Genomic DNA, 20,777 nt, shown 5'->3' with positions numbered 1-20,777 from the left:
ATTTTTGCCGCCTTTATCTAGTTCCAATTACACAGATAGCGAATAGTTTATGTCGCCTGTCCCCGGGGATTGTAAAATAGATATAAACGCAATCATTATGAATCGGTATTGAATATGCATTATACTACCGTCAATTTACAGTTAGATTTTACACATGGTATAGGAATTCAAAATAGTCCAATACGTGGCTGATTTATTGTAACAGAATGTCTTATTGATATTTATAGACGAAACAGTTTAAATAATAGAAAAGCTACAATTACAAAAAAAAATACCCACATTGCAAGTAAAAAGGGGAGTACGGATATGAACAAATAGCGCTACTAAAAATCGAAGGAAAATTTCCTTATGCTTTTGCTAACGTCTTAAAAAACCAGTCGTACAGATCTCGTTATTGTCAACGACACACACTATATTTTATAGACTCGAAAATGATCGTAGTTTATCATATTATTATGTTGTTAAAAAGATTATTACCTGGAGCTCTGACCAACAACGAATCGAGTTTAAATTCCGCTACCCAACACTAGAGGCCGCTAGTATAAGCGTTGATTTTCTTTCTACTATTTTTATACTTAGCTTTGACTAAATTGGAATATGCATATTTGAATATTTGTCATGTAAGATGTAAATAATAGAACCCCGTAAAAACTTTTTTATGAAGTATTTTACCATTGAGCCATTACCAAAAAACATACTGCCTGCGTTGTATTTTTCTAAACTTATATGATAGGCTGCAGATTTCTCAAAAAAGAATTATTGTTGCATAATATTAATAAAAGGTAATAATTATTTAACAATTCAAGTTTCATAATGAGCAAAAATTTAATCCCCATTATCTTATTAGATAGCACGGATGCATATAGTTCCGTATGTTATGTACCCATGCCGTGCTACACAAACAATGTTAACGAATATTTCTCACCATTGTATTAAGTCGGAATGATAAAAGTGGCCCTTGCAGCATCTTTATTGTACTTGAAATATGTGAAAGGTCAAAACTGTTGATACGTACTACACAATGGATTTTACGACGCGGATGTACAAATTGGGAAAATATATGTCTATAAAGTTTTCTTCGTTCGCCGATTGAAAGGTTTTTTACGACACTTTCCTAATTAACAGTTTATACATATTTTTACGTTTTGATGCTTTTTTGTTAGTGTGGGAAAAGTGTAGGTACCACAACAATTGAGTTGTAAAGAGCGGTGTCTACGTTCCAGACACAAAACTTCATGTGAGGAGGTGATTTTAATACGTCTGACAAATGTTGAGAGCTACATTGATTGTAAAAAGTTTAGTTATAACTTCGACCGATATGTGCTGAGATATATGCGACAAACTTATGAACTTTCAGTATTACCATAGCATCGCTTCTTATCGAACGTTTGCCATTTAAAATAACTAATAACGATATTTATACCCCGCACACTGAGACAATTTCATTAAACATTTTTCTTCTCGACTATAATTTTATAAAAGTTAATAACTTTGCCTTTGTAAAATAAAGCCTTGTAAAAACGTATCTTGATAAATCGAAGTTTTTTATTAACGTCTGCAGGAGCTGATTTATTATTTTAGTAAGCTAAAGTCATTCACTGGTACTGTTTCTTCTCTCGGTTAAATTACGAGAGGAATACTTCTTTTTATATTGTTATGTATATTACACATAAGTAATGTTGTCTGTATTAATTCTTGTCATGACTCATGTATGAATCTAAAAATTCAGTTACTCGCTAAAAACATAATCGATTAAACACTATTGTTTATAGATGAAATTCTTTTCACAAATTGTTATTTCAATTAATATCGAATTAACCAAGTCGAAATGGTAAATATTACTTAATGGATTTGTAAATGCCTTGGACATTTGTGGCAATTCATGTAACTTAGCTATAGTGTTTATCAATTTGAAATATAACTACAGATACTGCAGGTGTTTCATAATGGACTTTAGGACTGCTAGCAATTGCCATTTGATAATTTTCTATATCTACTTATACAGAATCCTGTTAGCAAAGGAAAAACTATGGATTAATACCATAGTTTTTCCTGTCATGTAAAAGTATTTTTTACTTATATTTACGAATGAAATTCCTGCGTAGCTATCTAGCTTGTAGAGGTATTATACTTGTATTATATGAACCGAGGGATTTTAAAATATGAATGCAAATTGATCAGCGCCTCCGTGCGTGTTATGAAAAACCTATTTTGGTCAAGTAATCTTTACAGTCATGTTTTCACGTGTAGACAACACTACTGTACTAAGAATAGAAATTGCGCCACAAGAACTACTGTTTAATCAAATAATTAGTTTCAGAAAATACGAGAAAATAATAAGAATAAAGTTAAGAAGTCTGAAACGCATACATACACGAGTGTAGACTACGCTGATCATTTCGGAATCGAACTAAAGACTCAGGAATCTATAGTCATAGCTTATGACAGCAGTGATATTATGTTTCATTTAAATATATTCGATAAAAACATGTTTTTTTCCTCAAAATGTATATTGTATTTATTAATAACGACAACAAAAAATAATAAGCTTTTATTTTGTATAAGACGGTAATCTTAAAATTGGACTGAATTGTGATTATACGTACCCATATATTATTATAATGGCAAGCTGTATAACGAACCAAGTTAATAAAAACGTACATTCATATACTTATAAGGTAAAGCTAGCCTTGTTGATGTCCATTCCTCTCTGTCACGCGGATCAATACCATGCTCTCCATCCTTGTCACACTAATAAGCTACAACACACGCGCAAGCTTTACACACACAGACACAGTGTATCATTGTGTGCGTACATACCATGTCAATGTGATGAATAAACAGTTTCTCCGATTTTACGACTCAATGATTATAGATACCTATCTATGCAAAGTTGGTTAATGATTTTGAAATAGTTAAGTGGTGTTGAGAAAGAATTAAAAATAAAAATAGCCAGAGCATTGACGCAACAATTAGAGAATTACTATTGTCAGCGTTATCATTGTTATCTACTATTATTGTAACTGAACATTGTTGTGTTGCGCTCCACTAGTCACAATAGCGTCGTAATTTTCAGTGAGCTTAACAAAGCCTGTAGTGATTACTGATCAGTGATCAGCTATTACATAAACATCGCTAAACAGAGATCTCGAATAAGCTCACACCACTTTGTTGATTTACGAACGCAATCAAACAGAAACAGTGTCGAAGATTAACAGAAACATTCTAATTAACAGATGCCGCTCCTCGAACTTTCCGAGAAATGTTGACGTATAATAAAATTGTAATACATTGATCGATCGACCTCAAAGTCAAATACGCATTTTGTTAGCGCTACAGGAGGCCCCATACAGCCATACAGCCTTAGCGTACCTAAATCATGACTGAGCGAAAATAATAACGACCATCGCATTATGAATATGCGATACTCGAAGGCTAAAATAATAGAAGACTTCCTTTGTGAGACATGCGCGCCATTATTGCTATGTTGGGATGAAAAAAGTCCAGAGTCCGTCTACAGTACTAAGAGCATATCTGTAGAGGTTCTCATATCTAACTTTACCTCAGAATGCTACCGATGTCATTAAACCAATGATCTCGCCAGATGTTTAAGCGAGATTGTCACAAACAAACGGGTTTTAAATTAGTTACGATAAAAATAAAGAACCTTTATATAAAATGTACTTAAAAAGATTTTCGTATTAATTGGTCAGCCTTTAATAAGCCCGCGTTTAATTATCGGCACAATCACAATGTACAAAGGGTAAACAACGGGACTGCACTTGGCCGCGACGACTAACAGGCTAACCACAAAGGAATCCCCGAAGTTCACAAAAAAGTTTCGTATCTCTATGAATATTTAACTTCCCTTGTTCGTTGTACTTTCATTTTCAGTCGTAAGCTATGACGCAATAGAAGTTGTTTTGACTTGGCCGCTGCTCTCCTTAAAGCGGTTGATGTTCGATTCCGAACCTTGATGTAAGATAATAAAATCCTATAATGGATTTGCTGTTGTGTAGTCGTGGTTACAAAAAAAGAATGAAATATTTATCTACTTCTGGGTGTGGATGTGGTATCTCGCTCCCCAAAATTATATTGATAGAGTAACATTTTATTTCTGTGTAATAAAATATAAGCGATGTTAGTTGGAGTATAAGACGATTATCCAAAAAGAAGAGTTTTTTTTATAAAAACGCTGAAACAAATAGCCAATCTTAAATTCCGAATGACCAAAATTTAATGGCCTCTATAAATCCTCAAAAGGTAATATAGTGAATATTTCTTTCTTTCCTTATTTACGAAGTGAATTTGTACCTCACATATCACCCGCCATTAAATGGACAATATTATTATGACGCAACACAGTGGATTTGTGGTGTTTTAAATGTTAAAATTTAAATATGTTACGTCATCGACATACAATGTCACATCTGTTTCAAACACATTGACAACGCTTAATATTTAATATTGGATCCGGTTGATCCACAATGTTCTTTCGATGTAAAGAAATTTTATCCCCCGTTGAGATTTCTGTCGGACGCTGGCTCGTCGGTGCCTAAAGTTTGACGGCGATGTGTGCACGTGTGTCGGACAGCGAGTGTCTGTATGTGTGTGTATGTGTGCGCTGGTACCTTCAACCTCCATGTGATGGGAAGTGAACCCTTTACGCGGGGAAACCGTTTTTTATTTGCACTCGGACAGCGGCGTCAGGTAGAAAGGATGATCGTTAATTTTTAAAGGACACACTGAACTTTGGGTTTAAACAGTGACTCTATTCGATTCTGGCAGAAAACCGAAAGTGTTATTTCTTAGATTATGTGACATAGTGTATGGCTTAAGACTTATGTCAATATAAGCAGCCAAAACTATTTTTCAAACAGGGATTGTGTAACACAATGTTTTTTTTTTTAATTAGTACGTGATTGTATTATATCTGGTTTAAAAAAATCGGCAGTGAGCCAAGAAATAACAAAATTAAATCATGATAATAAGCAAACTTGTCAGCAATAGATCAACTCGCGACTCCCAGTTCGCGCGCAAAGGAGTAACGCGAGAACCCGTTGATGTCTTTTGCTAAGAGCTTTAATATCTCGCGCTTTCACGAGTTTATTGACTTCTCTCTCTCAGTAATTCTGCATCTGCTTAAAAGATCGTTTACATTTAGATATTATCTGCACCTACTGTAGTGCTGCTTAAGGTTGCATTCGTATATTTTGAAAATATATGTATTTTTCTTATCAATCTTATTTTTTTTTAATATTTATCTATAAACTACAGATTGTTGTACATACACCTAACATCTCAAGTATTATATTAGCCATTGAAATATGATAATTACTGACTTAACTCCTAATTACAAATAAATAACAAACATTTCCAATTTAAGCAGTCATGATAAACGCGATATGGCAAGTTACGTGAAAACCAGCTAAAGTCGAAGCCGCCCGATAAAAAGTGTACATAACTGTTATGATTTCCAAAAAAAGCAGTTTACCGGCCAAATAATTACATTAAATAATGATTGGGGCGAGAACCCGAGCGATGGTAAGCTCATCTCGAGGGCTCGCCGCAACGAGCGCGAGCGAGGCAATAAAATAAGGCTGTGGCGGGCGAGGCGGGGGTGCGGGGGTGCGGGGGGCGCGGGGCGCGCGGCCCGGCCTGTCGCGCTACACCACACAAGTTATAAGATGCTGCGATTCTGATCTACTAATGTGAACATCTTTGTTTCATTTCATTCCATTGCATGATCGATTTCACCTGATTTGTTTAAATATTAAAACGTTACAGTATACCGCTACAGTATACCTGATTTATATTGTCTGAAACTTGTTTGTTTACCGCTATTATATATTTCTAGGATTTGGTCAAAAAATCAGTCACGCCTAGTTTTTTAAAGTATATTTAACACTCGTACTCAATAATAGAATAGTGCATATGTATGAAAAAAATCGCTCATCGCTTTAGACGCGTACCGCGATGCAACAAAAAGTCATCATTAAAGTGTTGGAGGCGCGGCGGGTGAGGCTCCGCAGCCTCTCGCTCCGTCCTAAACGATTCAGCCGAGTTTTTATCACTTACCAATCCATATCGAGCTTATTTATTCACTCTACTTAGAGCTCTCCCCTTTTGAATTCCCTTATCAACATTATACAGCGTCCACTAACTATTTAATAAACTTAAAAACCGATACCCGGACTACCTATTACGTTGTTGAAACAGAGTTGTTATAAATAAGTAGTATTCGAATAAGAAGCTTTCATAAACATCTCACATATTTATTTTTCATAAAATAGCAGCGTACAAAGTGAATATAAAAATAAAATAAGTACATCTTTAGTTCTATTCTCACGCGAGATGTCTCATGAAATAGATTGTCTCATTTTTAAGTCCATTTTCTTAATATATTCCGAAAACTGGTTGTAGAGAGAGATAACATATCTATAATTTACAGATTAGCCAGTGGAAGAGTTGATTATGGTAAGTGATTTTAGTTCGGAGACAGTTACGGACGGCCGTTCGAATGCCTCACAATGTTGAAATAGTGACGCGACTCGGACCCAGCGCTCCAGCGACTACGTTCAACCGTTCAACATCAAGATATACTTACGTAACACTGTAAACTGTTTATACAATTAGTTCATTATACATAATATTTCGTGGTTCATTTCTGTGCAAATAACAAACTATATACTGATAAGACGTCTGATTACGCACATAATTAGGGTACTACAAAAAAGTTGTAGTCCATCGTTAAGCTATCCTTCTCTTACCCAAAAACCATTTTCCTATCGTATGTCGTGGTGTACCTCGTTTAAGCCAGAATGATCCGAGAGCCGTGCAGACAGATATATACCTATTCGTCTGAGAGCTCAAACAGACGTAACTAATGTTAGTAGATGCGGCGCGTACAATGCGTACATGCGGCATTATTTGTAAGCCTCTAACGTCATGCGATATGAATGACATGCGCAAGCACATGGCTGCGGCTTTTTGTGACGGTTACGTTCAACTCGGTAACTACCGCGCCGTGTTTAATGACACCAGCGCGAATTACGTTTTAGCAACTCACTACATAAATACTCCACAACGTACACCACAAATAACTACCTTAATGATATTATTGTTACTTAAATTAACACCAATTTGGATTGTTTATCACAAAATTAAGTTCAATTTCCTTAGAATAAGTATTTTACTTCTGAGAGTGAGTCATCTCAGTTCTTGATATATGTGAACATACGTATAGTAATGTATAATGGGATGTAATTTCTCTTAAGGTTGCGTGGATAACGAACATTAAAAAACTGTGCACGAAGAAATTATCGAAATAAGGATCACTTACAAACATAATTTCATAAGACCAAAGTGAGTTCGGCAGAGGGTAGTAAATTTAAAAACGCGTCATTATATTAATTCTTGATGTGAAAGTTATGCTGGAAAGCTTGGTAGAGTTGTGTTTGAACTTAAATTCAATGAGAATGGCGTAGGGCGCAGCATCTCAGCGTGATCGGTGTGTGCGAGACGCTGTGAGGCGATGTTGCGGCGCACGGAGCGAAGTGCCGGAGAGCTCGGACACAGCTCTCGCGGCAAGTTCAAGGTGAGCGCGTCGCTCCGCCCACACGCGCCGCTCCTAACGCGCACAACCGTTACACTGGACGATGGACGGTGGACCTCCGACACAAACACCTCATTCTCTCAACTATACTCCACTCACTTACACTAACAGTGCATTTCCATAGCCATACTATCTAATAGGATCCAATAAGCATCCCTACATTCAAAATGTCTTTCAAAGCAATTCATAAACGGTAACAACCAAGACCTAGTCACATCACTAAAATAATATTATAAACTCATTACAGAAACCAGGGTAGGCACCCTTATCAGTACACCTACTCAATACATTGAATTATGTTACAATAATCTATTTGTAACAAAAAAATATATAATTTTTGTTTATGTGGAATTTCTACAATCGACTATAGTGGAATTTCCCACTATCAAAAACACCTGGCAACAGTGGCAACGCGATATTTCCATATCATCTCATAAATTTAAGGCTATAAAACACGATACGATACAGTGATGTTTTGTTTATGGAAATAATATATTATGTAGCTATTCGACGAAATCAAAAAAATTGGTAAACCCACGTTTTAGAAGAATATTTGAAATAGCATAATGTAGTTAGCGATGTTGATAGTGCAATACATTACCTGGGGATCGTGATGACTTGTCCGAGGTCGTCGACGACGTGGTCGGCGAGCACGAGCACGGTGGGCGGCTGTCCCGGCGCGCCCACCACCACCGATACGCCGCCGTCGTCCAGCTGTCCACTGATCATCTCCACTCGCTTCTGATCTGGCGTCGTCGTGTATATTACTGTCTGCTTCTCATCCTCGTATATTAAATCTATGGGAGTCTTTTCATCGATGGATTCCATTCCCTGATCATAAACATCTGGCTGCACTGGCACTTTGCTATCTGTCGCGTACGCGGCCAGCTCGTGCGGCGAGTGGCGGTAGGAGTGTGCCTCCGGAGGGTAACCGTCGTCGGAGTCCATCTCGACTTTGTGAGGATAGTATTCGTGTGCCGGCTGCACGGGGGTCATGGTCGCGAGGACGGCATGCGCGGGCGCGGGTGAGCGCGGAGCCGACGAGGGCGACGCGCCTGACTTCGGAGAGCGCGCGCGCTCTTCGCACGCAGGCACCGGCGACGGCGACGCGGACATACCGCCGTACCTCGGCACGGTCGACAACGTCTTCGTGCGGGCGGAGGCTCCGCTTAGGAGCACCCCGCTCAACACTCGACTCCCCTAAGAACAATTTCTGAAAAATAAAATTTATAAGGATTGTTGATAATTCTACAGCATTCTTATGTAAAAACTCGGCTCAGTGTTAAGAACAGTGAAACGACGCGCTATCTTGTCTTTGATTTACTATATAATTTCTATCCTATTTTAAAGTAGTATATACGACAAACCGTTGCTCGGATGCTATCATATGTGTAATGTGTAAGTCTTACTAAGATTCCACAAAAATTACAAATAACAAAGACATGCAACGGATACCAATTGGTTAATCGCTAATAGTGCGTATTATGAGACAGCAAGGGCACCACTAACAGCTGATTCAAATCCAGTTAGAAAAGAACGAGTATCAAGTGGCACCTGATCGCCGAGAAGCGCCCGAACTTGTTCAGCAGCCGCCCTGCTCCGGTGCGGCGGCGTACGAAACGAGACTCACCACCGAACGGTACAAACAGGTAACTATTGTATCCACGTGCTTGTCAAACTCGTCAGTAAACAATTATTTACAAACAAATAAGTTAAGTTACGCTAAGGATACTTTGGTATTGCTCATCTCTAACGACTTCCGGAACCACTTACAAAACCGAACGAATCAATTTTATTGAATTGATGAAAAAGTATCATATTAGCGATATTGTACCTCTAGCACATACGATCCCCATTGTACTGTACCTAGTCGTCATCCTCGTTTTGTAAAAAATAAAGAAACAAAAAGAATCGTATTGGTTCAGAAGCTGTACTGCGAGGGATACTGAATTCTCGATGCATTGCTACGGAGGCTGGGGACTGAACGTGCGACAAGGACGGATATACAACCCAGACGTAATCACGAGAGTAACCGACACTTTTTCTATATAGCTATCTTATATTATTATATGTATAAAGGAATTTTCATAACATAAAATACTCTTTGTCTGATTACTACAGGTAGTAATCAGACAAAGAGCAGTTGTACCACGCCCAGTGTGTTAATTGCTGTATCTTTTAATAAATTCACCAACTTAACATAATAATATAATCGGAATTTTCAAATAGTGGGTAGTCGGTGGCTGTACACACTATGTATTTATGTACGTATACGTATGTAATTCTCATTACTGCACAAATGTAAACACCATACAACGTTATGACACGAATACCCACAATGCGTATTGAAGTCTTATCAAATTTCGTCAGTTATTTACATTTTAGATTTATTTATAAATATTATTAGTTATCATCTCTTTATTTTTCAAAATAATTATGTGACTCTTACTCTTCATCTTGAGAAACTATTATAAAACTACCAAAACCATTCTGTTTATGATTACCTGCATGATACATCGAATATTAATATTAACTCAGATGCCCTTTATTATTAAAATTGATAAACATCTTTGCCAAGTCAATCGAAAAATTTGCAAGACCATTACACCGCTGAACTAAAGGAGGAAAAATAAAATAACAAAAAGGCTCTGCCGCGGAGCGGAGTCGACAAAGTGTGCGCGCGCACACATACAAGAATGAAGCTCGCCGAACACGTCGTTATAAGATATAAGCGCACATAATTTACTCACACGCAGAAGAGAATTGGTCATGACTGTAGACTACTATATACTATACGAACAGCACACACGTGTGCGGCTTATACACAAGTATTAAGAACAAATTAATATCCATTCGTCATACATATACCTTATACATTTTAATTCAACCATTGGGTTTACTGAATGTGAATTAAGTCACTCAAACAGAACATCAAAAATACCGATACGATGGCTATTATTTTCCATAATGAAGACATGTCTCCACAAAGCATTGAGCCGCGGTTGGAATACAGATGCACTATCAATATCACTTCTAACTGTAGCGGAGAAGACAAGAGAGCACGTCATTGCACTGGTCCTAAGGTCGGGGGCGGCGGCGGCGGTGGCGCGGGCGTCCTGGCGCAGGCCGTCACGCACGCGCGTCAAACTAGTCTCGTGACGTCACGGCCCGCCAGGCGAAATTACAAAACCGGCCGGGCGGCACAACCGACTGCGCCAGCAAGCGGCGCAGCGCAGTGGCGGACGCGCTGCCGGCCGACCCCGACGCGCCACCGGCGTTTCACATACCGTGGGCGGCGTCACGACGCTGTGCACGGCGCGGGCCGGTGCGCGGGCGCGGGTACACGAGCACGCGGCGAGCGGCGCTACGGAGCGCGGGCGCAGGTGCTCTGAGCGCAGCAGCCTCCGCGCGCCGGCGCCGCCGCCCTCCGCGCCTCCCCGCACCGCCCGCACCTTCTCTCGCACGCACCAAAACGACGAATTTATCTTCCGTGCCTGCTGGCCCTCCTACTCGAGGACGTTGCCCAGGGTGTCTCCTTTACAGAAAATTCATTTGGAATCTTTCGTTACATTCATAAGTAACAAATTCATTTTAAGACTTATTTGGGCTACATATAGGATTGTGGTATTGAAACAAAGAAGTTGTATTGAATTCTTTGTTTACTTGTGAGAATTAAGTTTTTTTTTCGTAACGTCTACATGGGTCGTAACCGGCGCGGGTGCACGGGCGCGGCGGCGGCTGCGCCCGAGGCGAGGAACGCCGCCGCGTCTCACTGATCTGCTCGCCGACGGCGTCGCAGCGTCGGTTACAGCCGTTACAAAATCTGCGACCTGCGACGACGACGACGTTGGAATTGCCCAACTTTACGCAACTTCCCTTATTGAACTTTCATGCAACGATATATCGGTTAACTGCTGGACTTACTCACTGTTTTGCGTGATATCGACAATTACGTAACACAATGTATGATTTACTTGAAATGCAGTTATGTATAAAGCTTATGCGTATCATAAGGACCTGCGCAAAAATATAGCAATCGAAATACGAGGGTCTTGTTACATTATTACAGTGCACGATGTAGCTAAAACTGATCAACAACCCAATTATATTATTAATAAAATAATGTCATGATATTAAAACTGGTCACCTGTCTAGCCGTAGCCACTCTAGGATTAAGGAAAATTTACTGACACAGCAAACGTTAATATTAATTATTCCAATTAGTTACTTACTAGATTTGAATAACAAGTAAACTTAATACCTTCTTAAATTGATAAAATTACCACAAATGTTCTTTGCTGGAAATTCTCCCAAAAATCTGTCAACTATAAAATTAAATAGCAGTGATATCAGAGTAGTCTAAGTATGCGCAACCCACGTAAGAGGTCGACGGTTCGAACCCAAAGCAACATACCAATGAAAATCAAAAGTTAGCAAGAATTAAATCAACGGTGAAAGAAAAATAGTTTAACGCATTTCAAAACCAAACCTGTGAGGGAGGGTTTACGTCTTGAGCCGACCACGCTAGTCAGCACAAGACCTAAACCCTCCCTCAATTGGAGACCCTTATCCAGCAGTGGGCAGGGGAAATAGGTTAAAAGACAAATAATGTCTGTAGACTAAGCGTAAAAAAGATTGCGACAAACACAGACCTAGATTTGGAAAGGACTCCTTTAAACGAAGCTATACTATCTTTTTGTAATAAAGTGTCTGTGTCTGTAAGTCACGAAGAATTAAAGGGAATGAAGTTATTGTGGCAAAGATTTATGAGTGGTTAATTAAAAAGATATCAATAACGTGAGAACAATATGTGAGATAGTAATTACAGCACTTTTAATATTAAAACATCTATAAGAATACAATATAATGTGGAGCATTTGGTTATAGATAGTTTTATGATTGAATATCATTTACCAAATGGGATTAAATGCATGAAGTAATGAAATGTTTACCAAATGCAACTTTTTAGTAGGTATAGATTGAGGTTTATCAAATGGGAAGTTTAACAAATGGGAAGTAGCCGAAAAATCATGGGCAAAAATATATTTCCACTGTCCCCATATACATTTCACATCAAGATTTCTGCTGATGGATGTTTGAGGAAACAACAGCAGCGTGGATCGAGCTCTGAGATTAAGCTTCGCTACACATTCAGAGTTCGAAAGGCACGTTATGTGGTGAGTCCCGGCTGTCGTTTTCAAAGATCTTTGACAGTCGTTAACAGTAGTCAGAAACTTAAAAGTCTGACAACCAGTCTTATCGAAGGATATCGTGTAACAACACATGTAACTGGGTTGTGGAGGTCCGATAAGCAGTCGCTCCGTGTAAAATACTATGTTGGAGTCGGCATCCAGCTATATCCGGTGAGTCTGGAAGCCAAATCCAACATATTTGGACGGTAAAACGGATGGTAAATACTATGTACCAAATTACATTAAAATCAATTCAGTAGTCTTGGGCAGTGTCACTGACAACTTTACAAATATACCATCGTATAGGTACATTGACTTGTTATTGTCCGACTGTTGGGCAAAGGTCTCCTCCTGGAGTGCAGGAAGAATTATAGTTTCGATCCAATACGCTAGCCAAGGGAGGGTTGGGTACTATTCATTCGTTCAAGAACCTGCATGCTAATAGGCCTCTCAGTAGCAGTTTCTATACATAATATACATATAGTAGTGGATAACAGAATGACGACTTACCAATGGGTGCCTGGTTTTGCTTTATAGTTATTTGAGAACTTAACGATACTTAAATGACAGACAATGCCATGTGTTAAAATGCTCTCTTAAGTGTTGGTGGTTTTTTGAAAACATGTTGAAGTTATAACTTAAAATATGTATATAACCTTTTATATATTGTATAAAAGGTTATATACATGTATAACATGTATGTGCATAACCTTTCAAATGTCTCATCACGTAATATATATATCACAGCTTAAACTTGCAGCACTAAGCTAGTTTAATATTTGTTGACTAACATATTTGCGTCCATGTTATAAAAATAACTCAATTTCAGACTTCAGTCGACAAGGTAGAAATCTTGCAATAGCCTGATGTCAAAGAACCTTATTTTAGCTGATCATGTTGGGGAAGATCCGTACAAGGGAAATGTAAATTCTTCACTTTAAATGCAAATTTATATAAGTCTTGATATATAGTTTGCTTGTCATTAACAAGCTTTTATGAATAACGTCTAGGCATATCGAAGGATTCGATGTCTGCGTTATTTACTCATAGACAATCTTAATGTAAATCTCGAACACTATAGCGGTCGGTACAAGACCACGGATGCTTATTTAACTTCCAAGAATTGTTTAAATGAGCGGTGAAAGCTACACAAAACAGGTGTGTAACACATTACGGACAGGGTGGATGCAGTAACATTTTACGAAAGTTCGATATAATGACATACCGTGTTATATACACTGCACCAATTTATAACGATATTATTGGTTTAATTGATTAAGTGATTTAATTAGTCGTTGATCGTGGAAGCTCATTTGATAAGGAATAAGAGAATCATGAAATGAACTCGTTTATTATTTGCTTCAACGCTTATGTGATTGGTAACACAAAACCTAGATTCACGCTAGGAGTTTCCCGTAATAACTATAAGTTACAAAGTAGTACTTGAAATTAGGAATATTTTTTTAAAGTAGACGTGTGTTATAGGGCTAAGTAGGTACCTACTTAGCCCTATAACAAACGCCTTGAATATTACCACAGTCCAAGTACTAATAGCAGTTTCGAAAACGTGCAATTGATTTAAGTGAGCAGGCCTAAATTAATATTGAGAACTAGTAAGTTAGGCCCATGTGTATTCTGTTCTGTTCGAAATATTTGATTTCTGTAAGTGTGAACGAATTATTACAGCCATACTACTGACGCTTGATCATTGATTGTCAAAAAAGTATAATATTCTTCTTTTTTCTTTTTGCTATGGGTGGCATACCGTCCGTAAGAATTGCATTGCATTGCCATGCCAAGAGCAAGTCGAATGAGTTCTTTTCTATCCCTATCTTTAAAATTAATTTGTAAATACATACAAAACATCACGTTTGTAGTATGGTTCAGTTATATATACATATTTAAATAACAAATATTTATTTTATTCCGGTTTTTAGTTATTTGTTGTTCCTCTATTTGCGAAAATTTCAAATCTCTAACTGTAACGGTTCATGAAATACATCCTGGTGATGGACAGACAGACAGTGAAGTCTCAGTAATAGGTGTTGTGTTGTACTGTTTTTAGGTTCGGAGCCTAAAAATTCATAATGTTAGCGCTAATTAACAAACACATTTACTACGGCAGGATCAAATTCTATCAAGATCTAGTTTGATTTATTTTGTACTTTTGAATTTGAAAATAGCACTACGTTTGAGCGGTGATTCAAAATGGAACTTGAGGAATTGTTCAGAATTCAGTTCAAAGCTCAGAAGTCCGTGTTATTTGGCGCGTATTATAAGGAACCAATAGATGTGAAGATAGTAATGATAATAATGTTAGGATATTTTAAATTATTAGGATGCTAGAAATACCACAATTAAACGTGACGTATACCTAGCATGTAAAAATAAACCTAGCCCATTAGGCCTAAGCCCACCACGCAAGCCAAGCCGAGTATTTGCATTTCTTCAAGATCTGATCTGATTTTAGGCGTGGGAATTTTATGAAAAGGTTTTCCTACGCCGTTATATGTCAAGTATACTTCTGACTACCCCTGTAGCGCATCGGTTACGTAAGCAACAGCCGCTCAGATGTCACGAGTTTGAATCCTAGGTCGAGCTGAAATATTCTTCTTATTATTTCTGTTAAAGACTTGTTAGAGAACACGTAAAGCTATCGGTCCTGCCCCGACCTGTCACCGGTCGCGCCGTCCCATCGGGCTAATAGAGATTTTTTGCGCGGAATTGAACATTTCTTATCCCGCACCGAATGTAATACCGAAATATTGAATATTGGTTGCAAGATTGGAAGCCCTAGTCAGTAATGGGTTAAATATGTTATCATTCACATTTTATAAAAAAAAAATAGATTAAGACATAATTTTCTCTCAAAAAAATTAGTTATCATAAGAACCTAGTGGGTATATTTCCTTCACGACTCAATATTATTGTTTGATCCGTTGCTAAAGAAGGCCTGACTGCTACAAAATAACAGGTATTCATCGAATTTCTTTGATGATGTTTTCATATATTTTTATAATTTCCATGTAACCACGGCTAATATAACCTTCGAGATCACCCAATACTAGTTGAATTTTTCAGATACGTGTGAAATTCTAATTTAGAACCTAAATAAACAGTTTAATTCAACTATGATACTGTTAACTGATCAGATTAGAATAACATTATTAAATTATATAAAATATCTTAGAGTGTATCAGACTATACCCGGAAACCGCTACATGGACGTCAAACAATTATAATGCATCCATTACCCGCAACAATCTTCTTTTTTATTATTTTTTTTATTTAAAAAAAAGCCACGTGTCTTTGGGCTCTGTCATTGTTTTTTTTTTAACTTGCAAAAGCATTTTTTTCTACATATTTTATTTCATGGGTTTTATGTTTACGTACTTGTATAAATTGACTCAAATATCGAGCAAGACCTGCAGCTAGACTTAATAACGGCAATAAAATCGGTCGAAAATTTAAGTTACCTATTAGGGAATTCCATCTGTATAGAAAAGTTATGACGCAAACAAACATTTATAATTTAACAACTTAGTAGAGAGCTTTTGAACGCACGATTAATATTAAATCTTAAGTTTAATTAAGATTTAGATATTTGTCCAAAAAAGTCACCGTACCAAAATCGCAATAGTCCCCTGCATTTTTCTGTTTTTTTGCAAGTTAGTAGGTAACGTTCTTAATCCAAAATTTTGTATGTCTCTGCCACCCGCGAACTTTGCACTCAAGGTTCTCTACTAAGTTGTCAAATTACACCTACCTAGCCATTTATATCTTTACTAGCTTTTACCCGCGACTTCGTTCGCCATCTGAATTTTCCTAGGGGAATTCGTCATTTTCCCGGGGTAAAAAGTAGCCTATGTCCTTTCCCGGGTATCAAAATATTTTCATACCAAATTTCATAGAAATTGGTTCAGTAGTTTAGGCGTGATTGAGTAACAGACAGACAGACAGACAGAGTTACTATCGCATTTATAATATTAGTACGGATGTATTCGTCATTAAGGAAATCGCTCTTCCTGGGACTTCAACCCAGACGAGGCAAGAGCGAATTACTATAAAAATCTATTATTCTGCTTAATTTCACCAAAATTTGATTAATAGGTAGTTTGACCGTGAAACTAATATATAGATAGATAAAGAGATACTTTCGCTCTGTTAGGCTAGGAATTAAAGGATAGGAGGAAAATCTGAAGTCAATAATAATAATAATTAGGTCCGCAGTAAAACTAAGTCTGCAATACTTACAAGCATTTGTAACCATAGTACCTACCCAAAGCTATAAACATTTACCGAGTTCGTAGGTAGACATTATTTAAGTGTCTGAACTGAAAAGTGTCAATGCGAGAAATTTATCATGTAAGTACCTACCTAGCTATTGTACATTTTCCCAATTAAGTAGAAGTGTTAAACTAACTTATTAAAAATTACTTTTATAAGTTCTACGTCCTCAACCCGCACTTGGCCAGCGTGGTGGACTCAAGGCCTAAGTCCTAACCCCTCCCTCATTCGGGTGGAGACCCTTGCCCAGCAGTGGTAGATTGACGGGTTAATTTTATTATTTATTAAGTTCTACGTAAAAGTTTTGCCTTGAACTCTCTAGCTTTTATTTCGTGTATGAGACATATTTTGAGTTTGTCTTACATTCATTATAATTTCTGGAAAACAAGCATGCAAGAAAGAATAAAATATTACACAAAAATTATTCCGTCATTATGTAGGTTTGACAACACAATTATAAACATAAAGCTGGCCACACTTTAAACAACAGCAATCCGTATTGCAAAATTGATGAAGGACATAATAACTCAAAACTATTTTAGACGAAACATTTATATACGCATTTTATTCATTTCATACCGATTTTTTTACATAAATAATATATAATTTATAGGTAACAGACTTATGCCACCATCAAAAATTACCCTATCAAAAAATCGAGACAAAATTTCAACGTGGTCAAAGTGCTGTCGTGGATAAAGGTTCGTTGACAGGATTGGTCCGTTCAGCTTTCACTCTTTCTGAACGTAGCTCTGTCTCTTTCTTTCCGTGCCCACCAAAAAGCCGACGAGTGCGGTTTTGGACCCTGTTGATAAGTTTGGAATCAAAGTAATTATTTTGTGATACTTTTAGTTTATTTTACCCTTAAGTTATATGTTAATAAACTTTTGTAGTAAGTGCCCATATAGTTTTATTAAACTCGGTGAATTTAAAAGTAATTTGTATAATAACCTCAAATGTAATCCAAATTTGAAAGTTTATTCTGCCGCCTTGATCTGCCAAACATAGATTTATATAATCCAACATCTGTTATAGCTTAAAGTAATAGATTTAATTCCCCACAATTTAACTACTATAACTAAAACAATTTTAAATAGATGTCATAACCTTTGTGTACAGATTGAATTTAATAAGCGTACTTTTTCAAAGTTATATTTTTTATTTTTCTTGGTGATAATTACTTTAACTTTAATAATTTAACCAATTACAGTACCAAAATGTCTGCCTTAATACACGAAAAGATCTGGTTGGACAAAAACATCTATAATGATGCTGAAAGGAATTATTATGAATCACTATCAAAGGTATGTAAGACTTGTGTTGTTTATTGTTAAGAGATTGTACTTAATTATTTACTGTAATTTATAACAAAAAGTTTGAGACATCTTATTCCATTTTATTCAAGATGTATAAATGATTACAATGTTCAAACTTTGTAGGTTCAAGCTACACCACTTTCAGTAGCTCGCTCTTCTTTGGCCAGTGAAGTTGCTAAGGCTAGACAACATATCAAAGATTCTTTAGAATGTGTGAGTAAACTGTATTAGATTTAATATTCACACATTATTTTGCTAAAATGTTTGTTCTTTTAGTATGATTTCAACTATTATTTATATTTTGTTAAGTTGAAGCAATATTGTTGTTAGTAGATTACTAGCTGATTTTGCTTAACATAACATCTACAAATAGTTATTAAAATTACATTTTGGTAATTATTTCAGATGGATAGTGTGGCCACATTGGCTGGAGTTCCTAACACTGAACTGACTAATAAAGTCAACAGCCTGGAAAAAGAGAACACAGACCTGAAGAAAGCTATTGATGATCTGCGCAACTTGGTTATCAGCCTTCAAGCCCGTGTTGAGAGTTTAGAATCAACAGGTAGTGGTGCCAAAACTGAATCTTCCACTGTAAGTGACACATTACAATAGTTACTGGGATTTTTATTGAATATAAAGGAAAATGAAATTTTTTTAATTTCCCAGGCTAAGGCACCTCCCCCAGCACCTGCTAAAGTTCAAGATGATGATGATGATGATGGTGTAGATCTTTTTGGATCTGATGATGAAGAGGAAAGTGCAGAAGCTGCAAAGATTAGAGAGGAACGTCTTGCTGCATACAATGCCAAAAAAGCCAAAAGTAAGCTCATCCTTTTATTTTTATCAGTGTATTTTACACAATTTATTGAATGAAAAGGTTTCTCTTCTTCTTCTATTTTATGTGAAGGAAATTTAAATTGTTGAAGCTATTTATTTGTACTTTGTTACTTAAAAACAGAATACCTATATCTAGTAAATATATCTATTAATGAAATTTATATAGCAGTAAGTAACAGAAATATCTACATTTTTAAATTTGGTGACCTAATTATATTTATGTTTTATTTCCAGAACCTGTTCTCATTGCCAAATCAAATATCATCTTGGATGTAAAACCATGGGATGATGAAACTGATATGGCAGCTTTGGAAAAGGCAGTCAGAGAAATTGCTACTGATGGACTCCTATGGGGTGCAGCCAAACTTGTGCCATTAGCATATGGAATACATAAATTACAAATTTCATGTGTTGTTGAAGATGACAAAGTTTCTGTGGATTGGTTAACTGAAGAGATTGAAAAGCATGAAGACTTTGTAAGTTTAACTAACTGGAAAGTCAAAGCCCTACCTTTTATGTTCATCCCTTACAAAATTTTATAAAATGTCAGATATAAGATTTCTTTTTAAATAAAAAATTTGTTTGTTGATAATATCCTGTAACTAAAACTAAATTGCCTATTTTTATTTTTTTACAGGTTCAGAGTGTCGATATTGCTGCTTTCAATAAGGTGTAAGGTCTTCCTAAAGATTGGAATATTCAGTAATTTTACAAAGAAGTTATAGCAATAAATGTGCCTTTTTTGAAATTGCCTTTCAATTATATTTTACCATCATTCTTGTCCTAAATGATTCATATTTTTAAATCAAAGTTCAACAGAAGACAGGTCAGGGTAAAGATCTAGACACAATATTTACTTCAATGGTACCTACAGTCAGCTCCAAAGGAAGCTAATCATACTCAATCTTTTGAAACGCTATATACTGAAGTGTGCACATTATTCCAGGAAAGAAACATTTGCCATTGATTAAAATGTTTAATTCTAACTCATTCTACCTGATTTTGTTGTGGAATAATGTGCACACTTCAGTATACAGGGTTTCAAAAGATTGAGCTCTATGATCAGCTACTTTTGGAGCTGACTGTTCTAGCATTAGCTGTCTAAGGGAGTTAATAACAAGCATTTCTGTAAGTCAGAGAAAATTATCTGTAGTATTTCTAGTAGGTACCATCATATTAATAAACAAAAACTTAGGTAACAACAATTTAATCGTCATTATTTTTTAATTTTGTAAAAAAATCTTAACGAAGTCAGATATCCATATCTTGTAACACATTTAAAGATATCGTTATTGATAAAGTATTTCATCGTTATTGATATACCTATCAATAAATTTTGCTATTCTATCAATGTCGGCATGTGCCTGTACCACAGCTGATCTTGACGTCAAAGATTACAGTCCATTTATAAGGTTTTATGATACGGATACCTACAATGTAGATGTATACTAATATTATAAAGCTGAAGAGTTTGTTTATTTGAACGCGCTAATCTCAGGAACTACTGGACCGATTTGAAAAAATATT

The 20,777-nt window shown here is 36.6% G+C and overlaps 2 protein-coding genes across 8 annotated transcripts in view; one reads left to right on the top strand and one right to left on the bottom strand.

Annotated features, from left to right (window-relative positions):
• grh (grainy head) overlaps positions 1-11,039 on the bottom strand; it is a 96,790-nt gene extending 85,751 nt beyond the window's left edge. For all 3 annotated transcript variants that reach the window (XM_076116317.1, XM_076116323.1, XM_076116330.1), the window contains exons 1-2: positions 10,903-11,039; positions 8,217-8,828 (exon numbers count right to left, since the gene is read on the bottom strand). In XM_076116317.1, the coding sequence (XP_075972432.1) occupies positions 8,217-8,731 (515 nt within the window). In that variant the 5' untranslated portion in view covers positions 8,732-8,828; positions 10,903-11,039. The remainder of the gene's footprint in view (positions 1-8,216; positions 8,829-10,902) is intronic.
• LOC142974191 (putative elongation factor 1-delta) lies at positions 10,549-19,998 on the top strand. Of its 5 annotated transcripts, XM_076116357.1 has the most exons (9): positions 10,549-10,998; positions 12,694-12,792; positions 17,708-17,922; positions 18,305-18,398; positions 18,534-18,623; positions 18,816-19,004; positions 19,080-19,233; positions 19,485-19,726; positions 19,888-19,998. In XM_076116357.1, the coding sequence occupies exons 1-9, from the start codon at positions 10,564-10,566 to the stop codon at positions 19,924-19,926; spliced, it is 1,557 nt and encodes a 518-aa protein (XP_075972472.1). In that variant the 5' UTR covers positions 10,549-10,563; the 3' UTR covers positions 19,927-19,998. The 5 variants fall into 5 exon arrangements, with proteins under 5 accessions (XP_075972472.1, XP_075972485.1, XP_075972479.1 ...); XM_076116370.1 differs by lacking the exon at positions 12,694-12,792; XM_076116364.1 differs by lacking the exon at positions 18,534-18,623.
• The last annotated feature ends 779 nt before the right edge of the window (positions 19,999-20,777 follow it).

This window comes from Anticarsia gemmatalis, chromosome 1, assembly GCF_050436995.1.
Source record: "Anticarsia gemmatalis isolate Benzon Research Colony breed Stoneville strain chromosome 1, ilAntGemm2 primary, whole genome shotgun sequence".
Lineage (NCBI taxonomy): Eukaryota > Metazoa > Arthropoda > Insecta > Lepidoptera > Erebidae > Anticarsia > Anticarsia gemmatalis.
The sequence above is the reverse complement of the archived record's forward strand: the minus strand, read 5'-3'. Positions and strand labels throughout refer to the sequence as shown.

Bases quoted from the DNA above. Each gene is read 5' to 3' on its own strand.
- LOC142974191 (XM_076116357.1), top strand. From the start codon at position 10,564: ATGGCTATTATTTTCCATAATGAAGACATGTCTCCACAAAGCATTGAG. The intron at 17,923-18,304 runs GTAATTATTTTG...AACCAATTACAG, and splicing joins TTGATAAGTTTGGAATCAAA to TACCAAAATGTCTGCCTTAA. The intron at 19,727-19,887 runs GTAAGTTTAACT...ATTTTTTTACAG, and splicing joins TTGAAAAGCATGAAGACTTT to GTTCAGAGTGTCGATATTGC.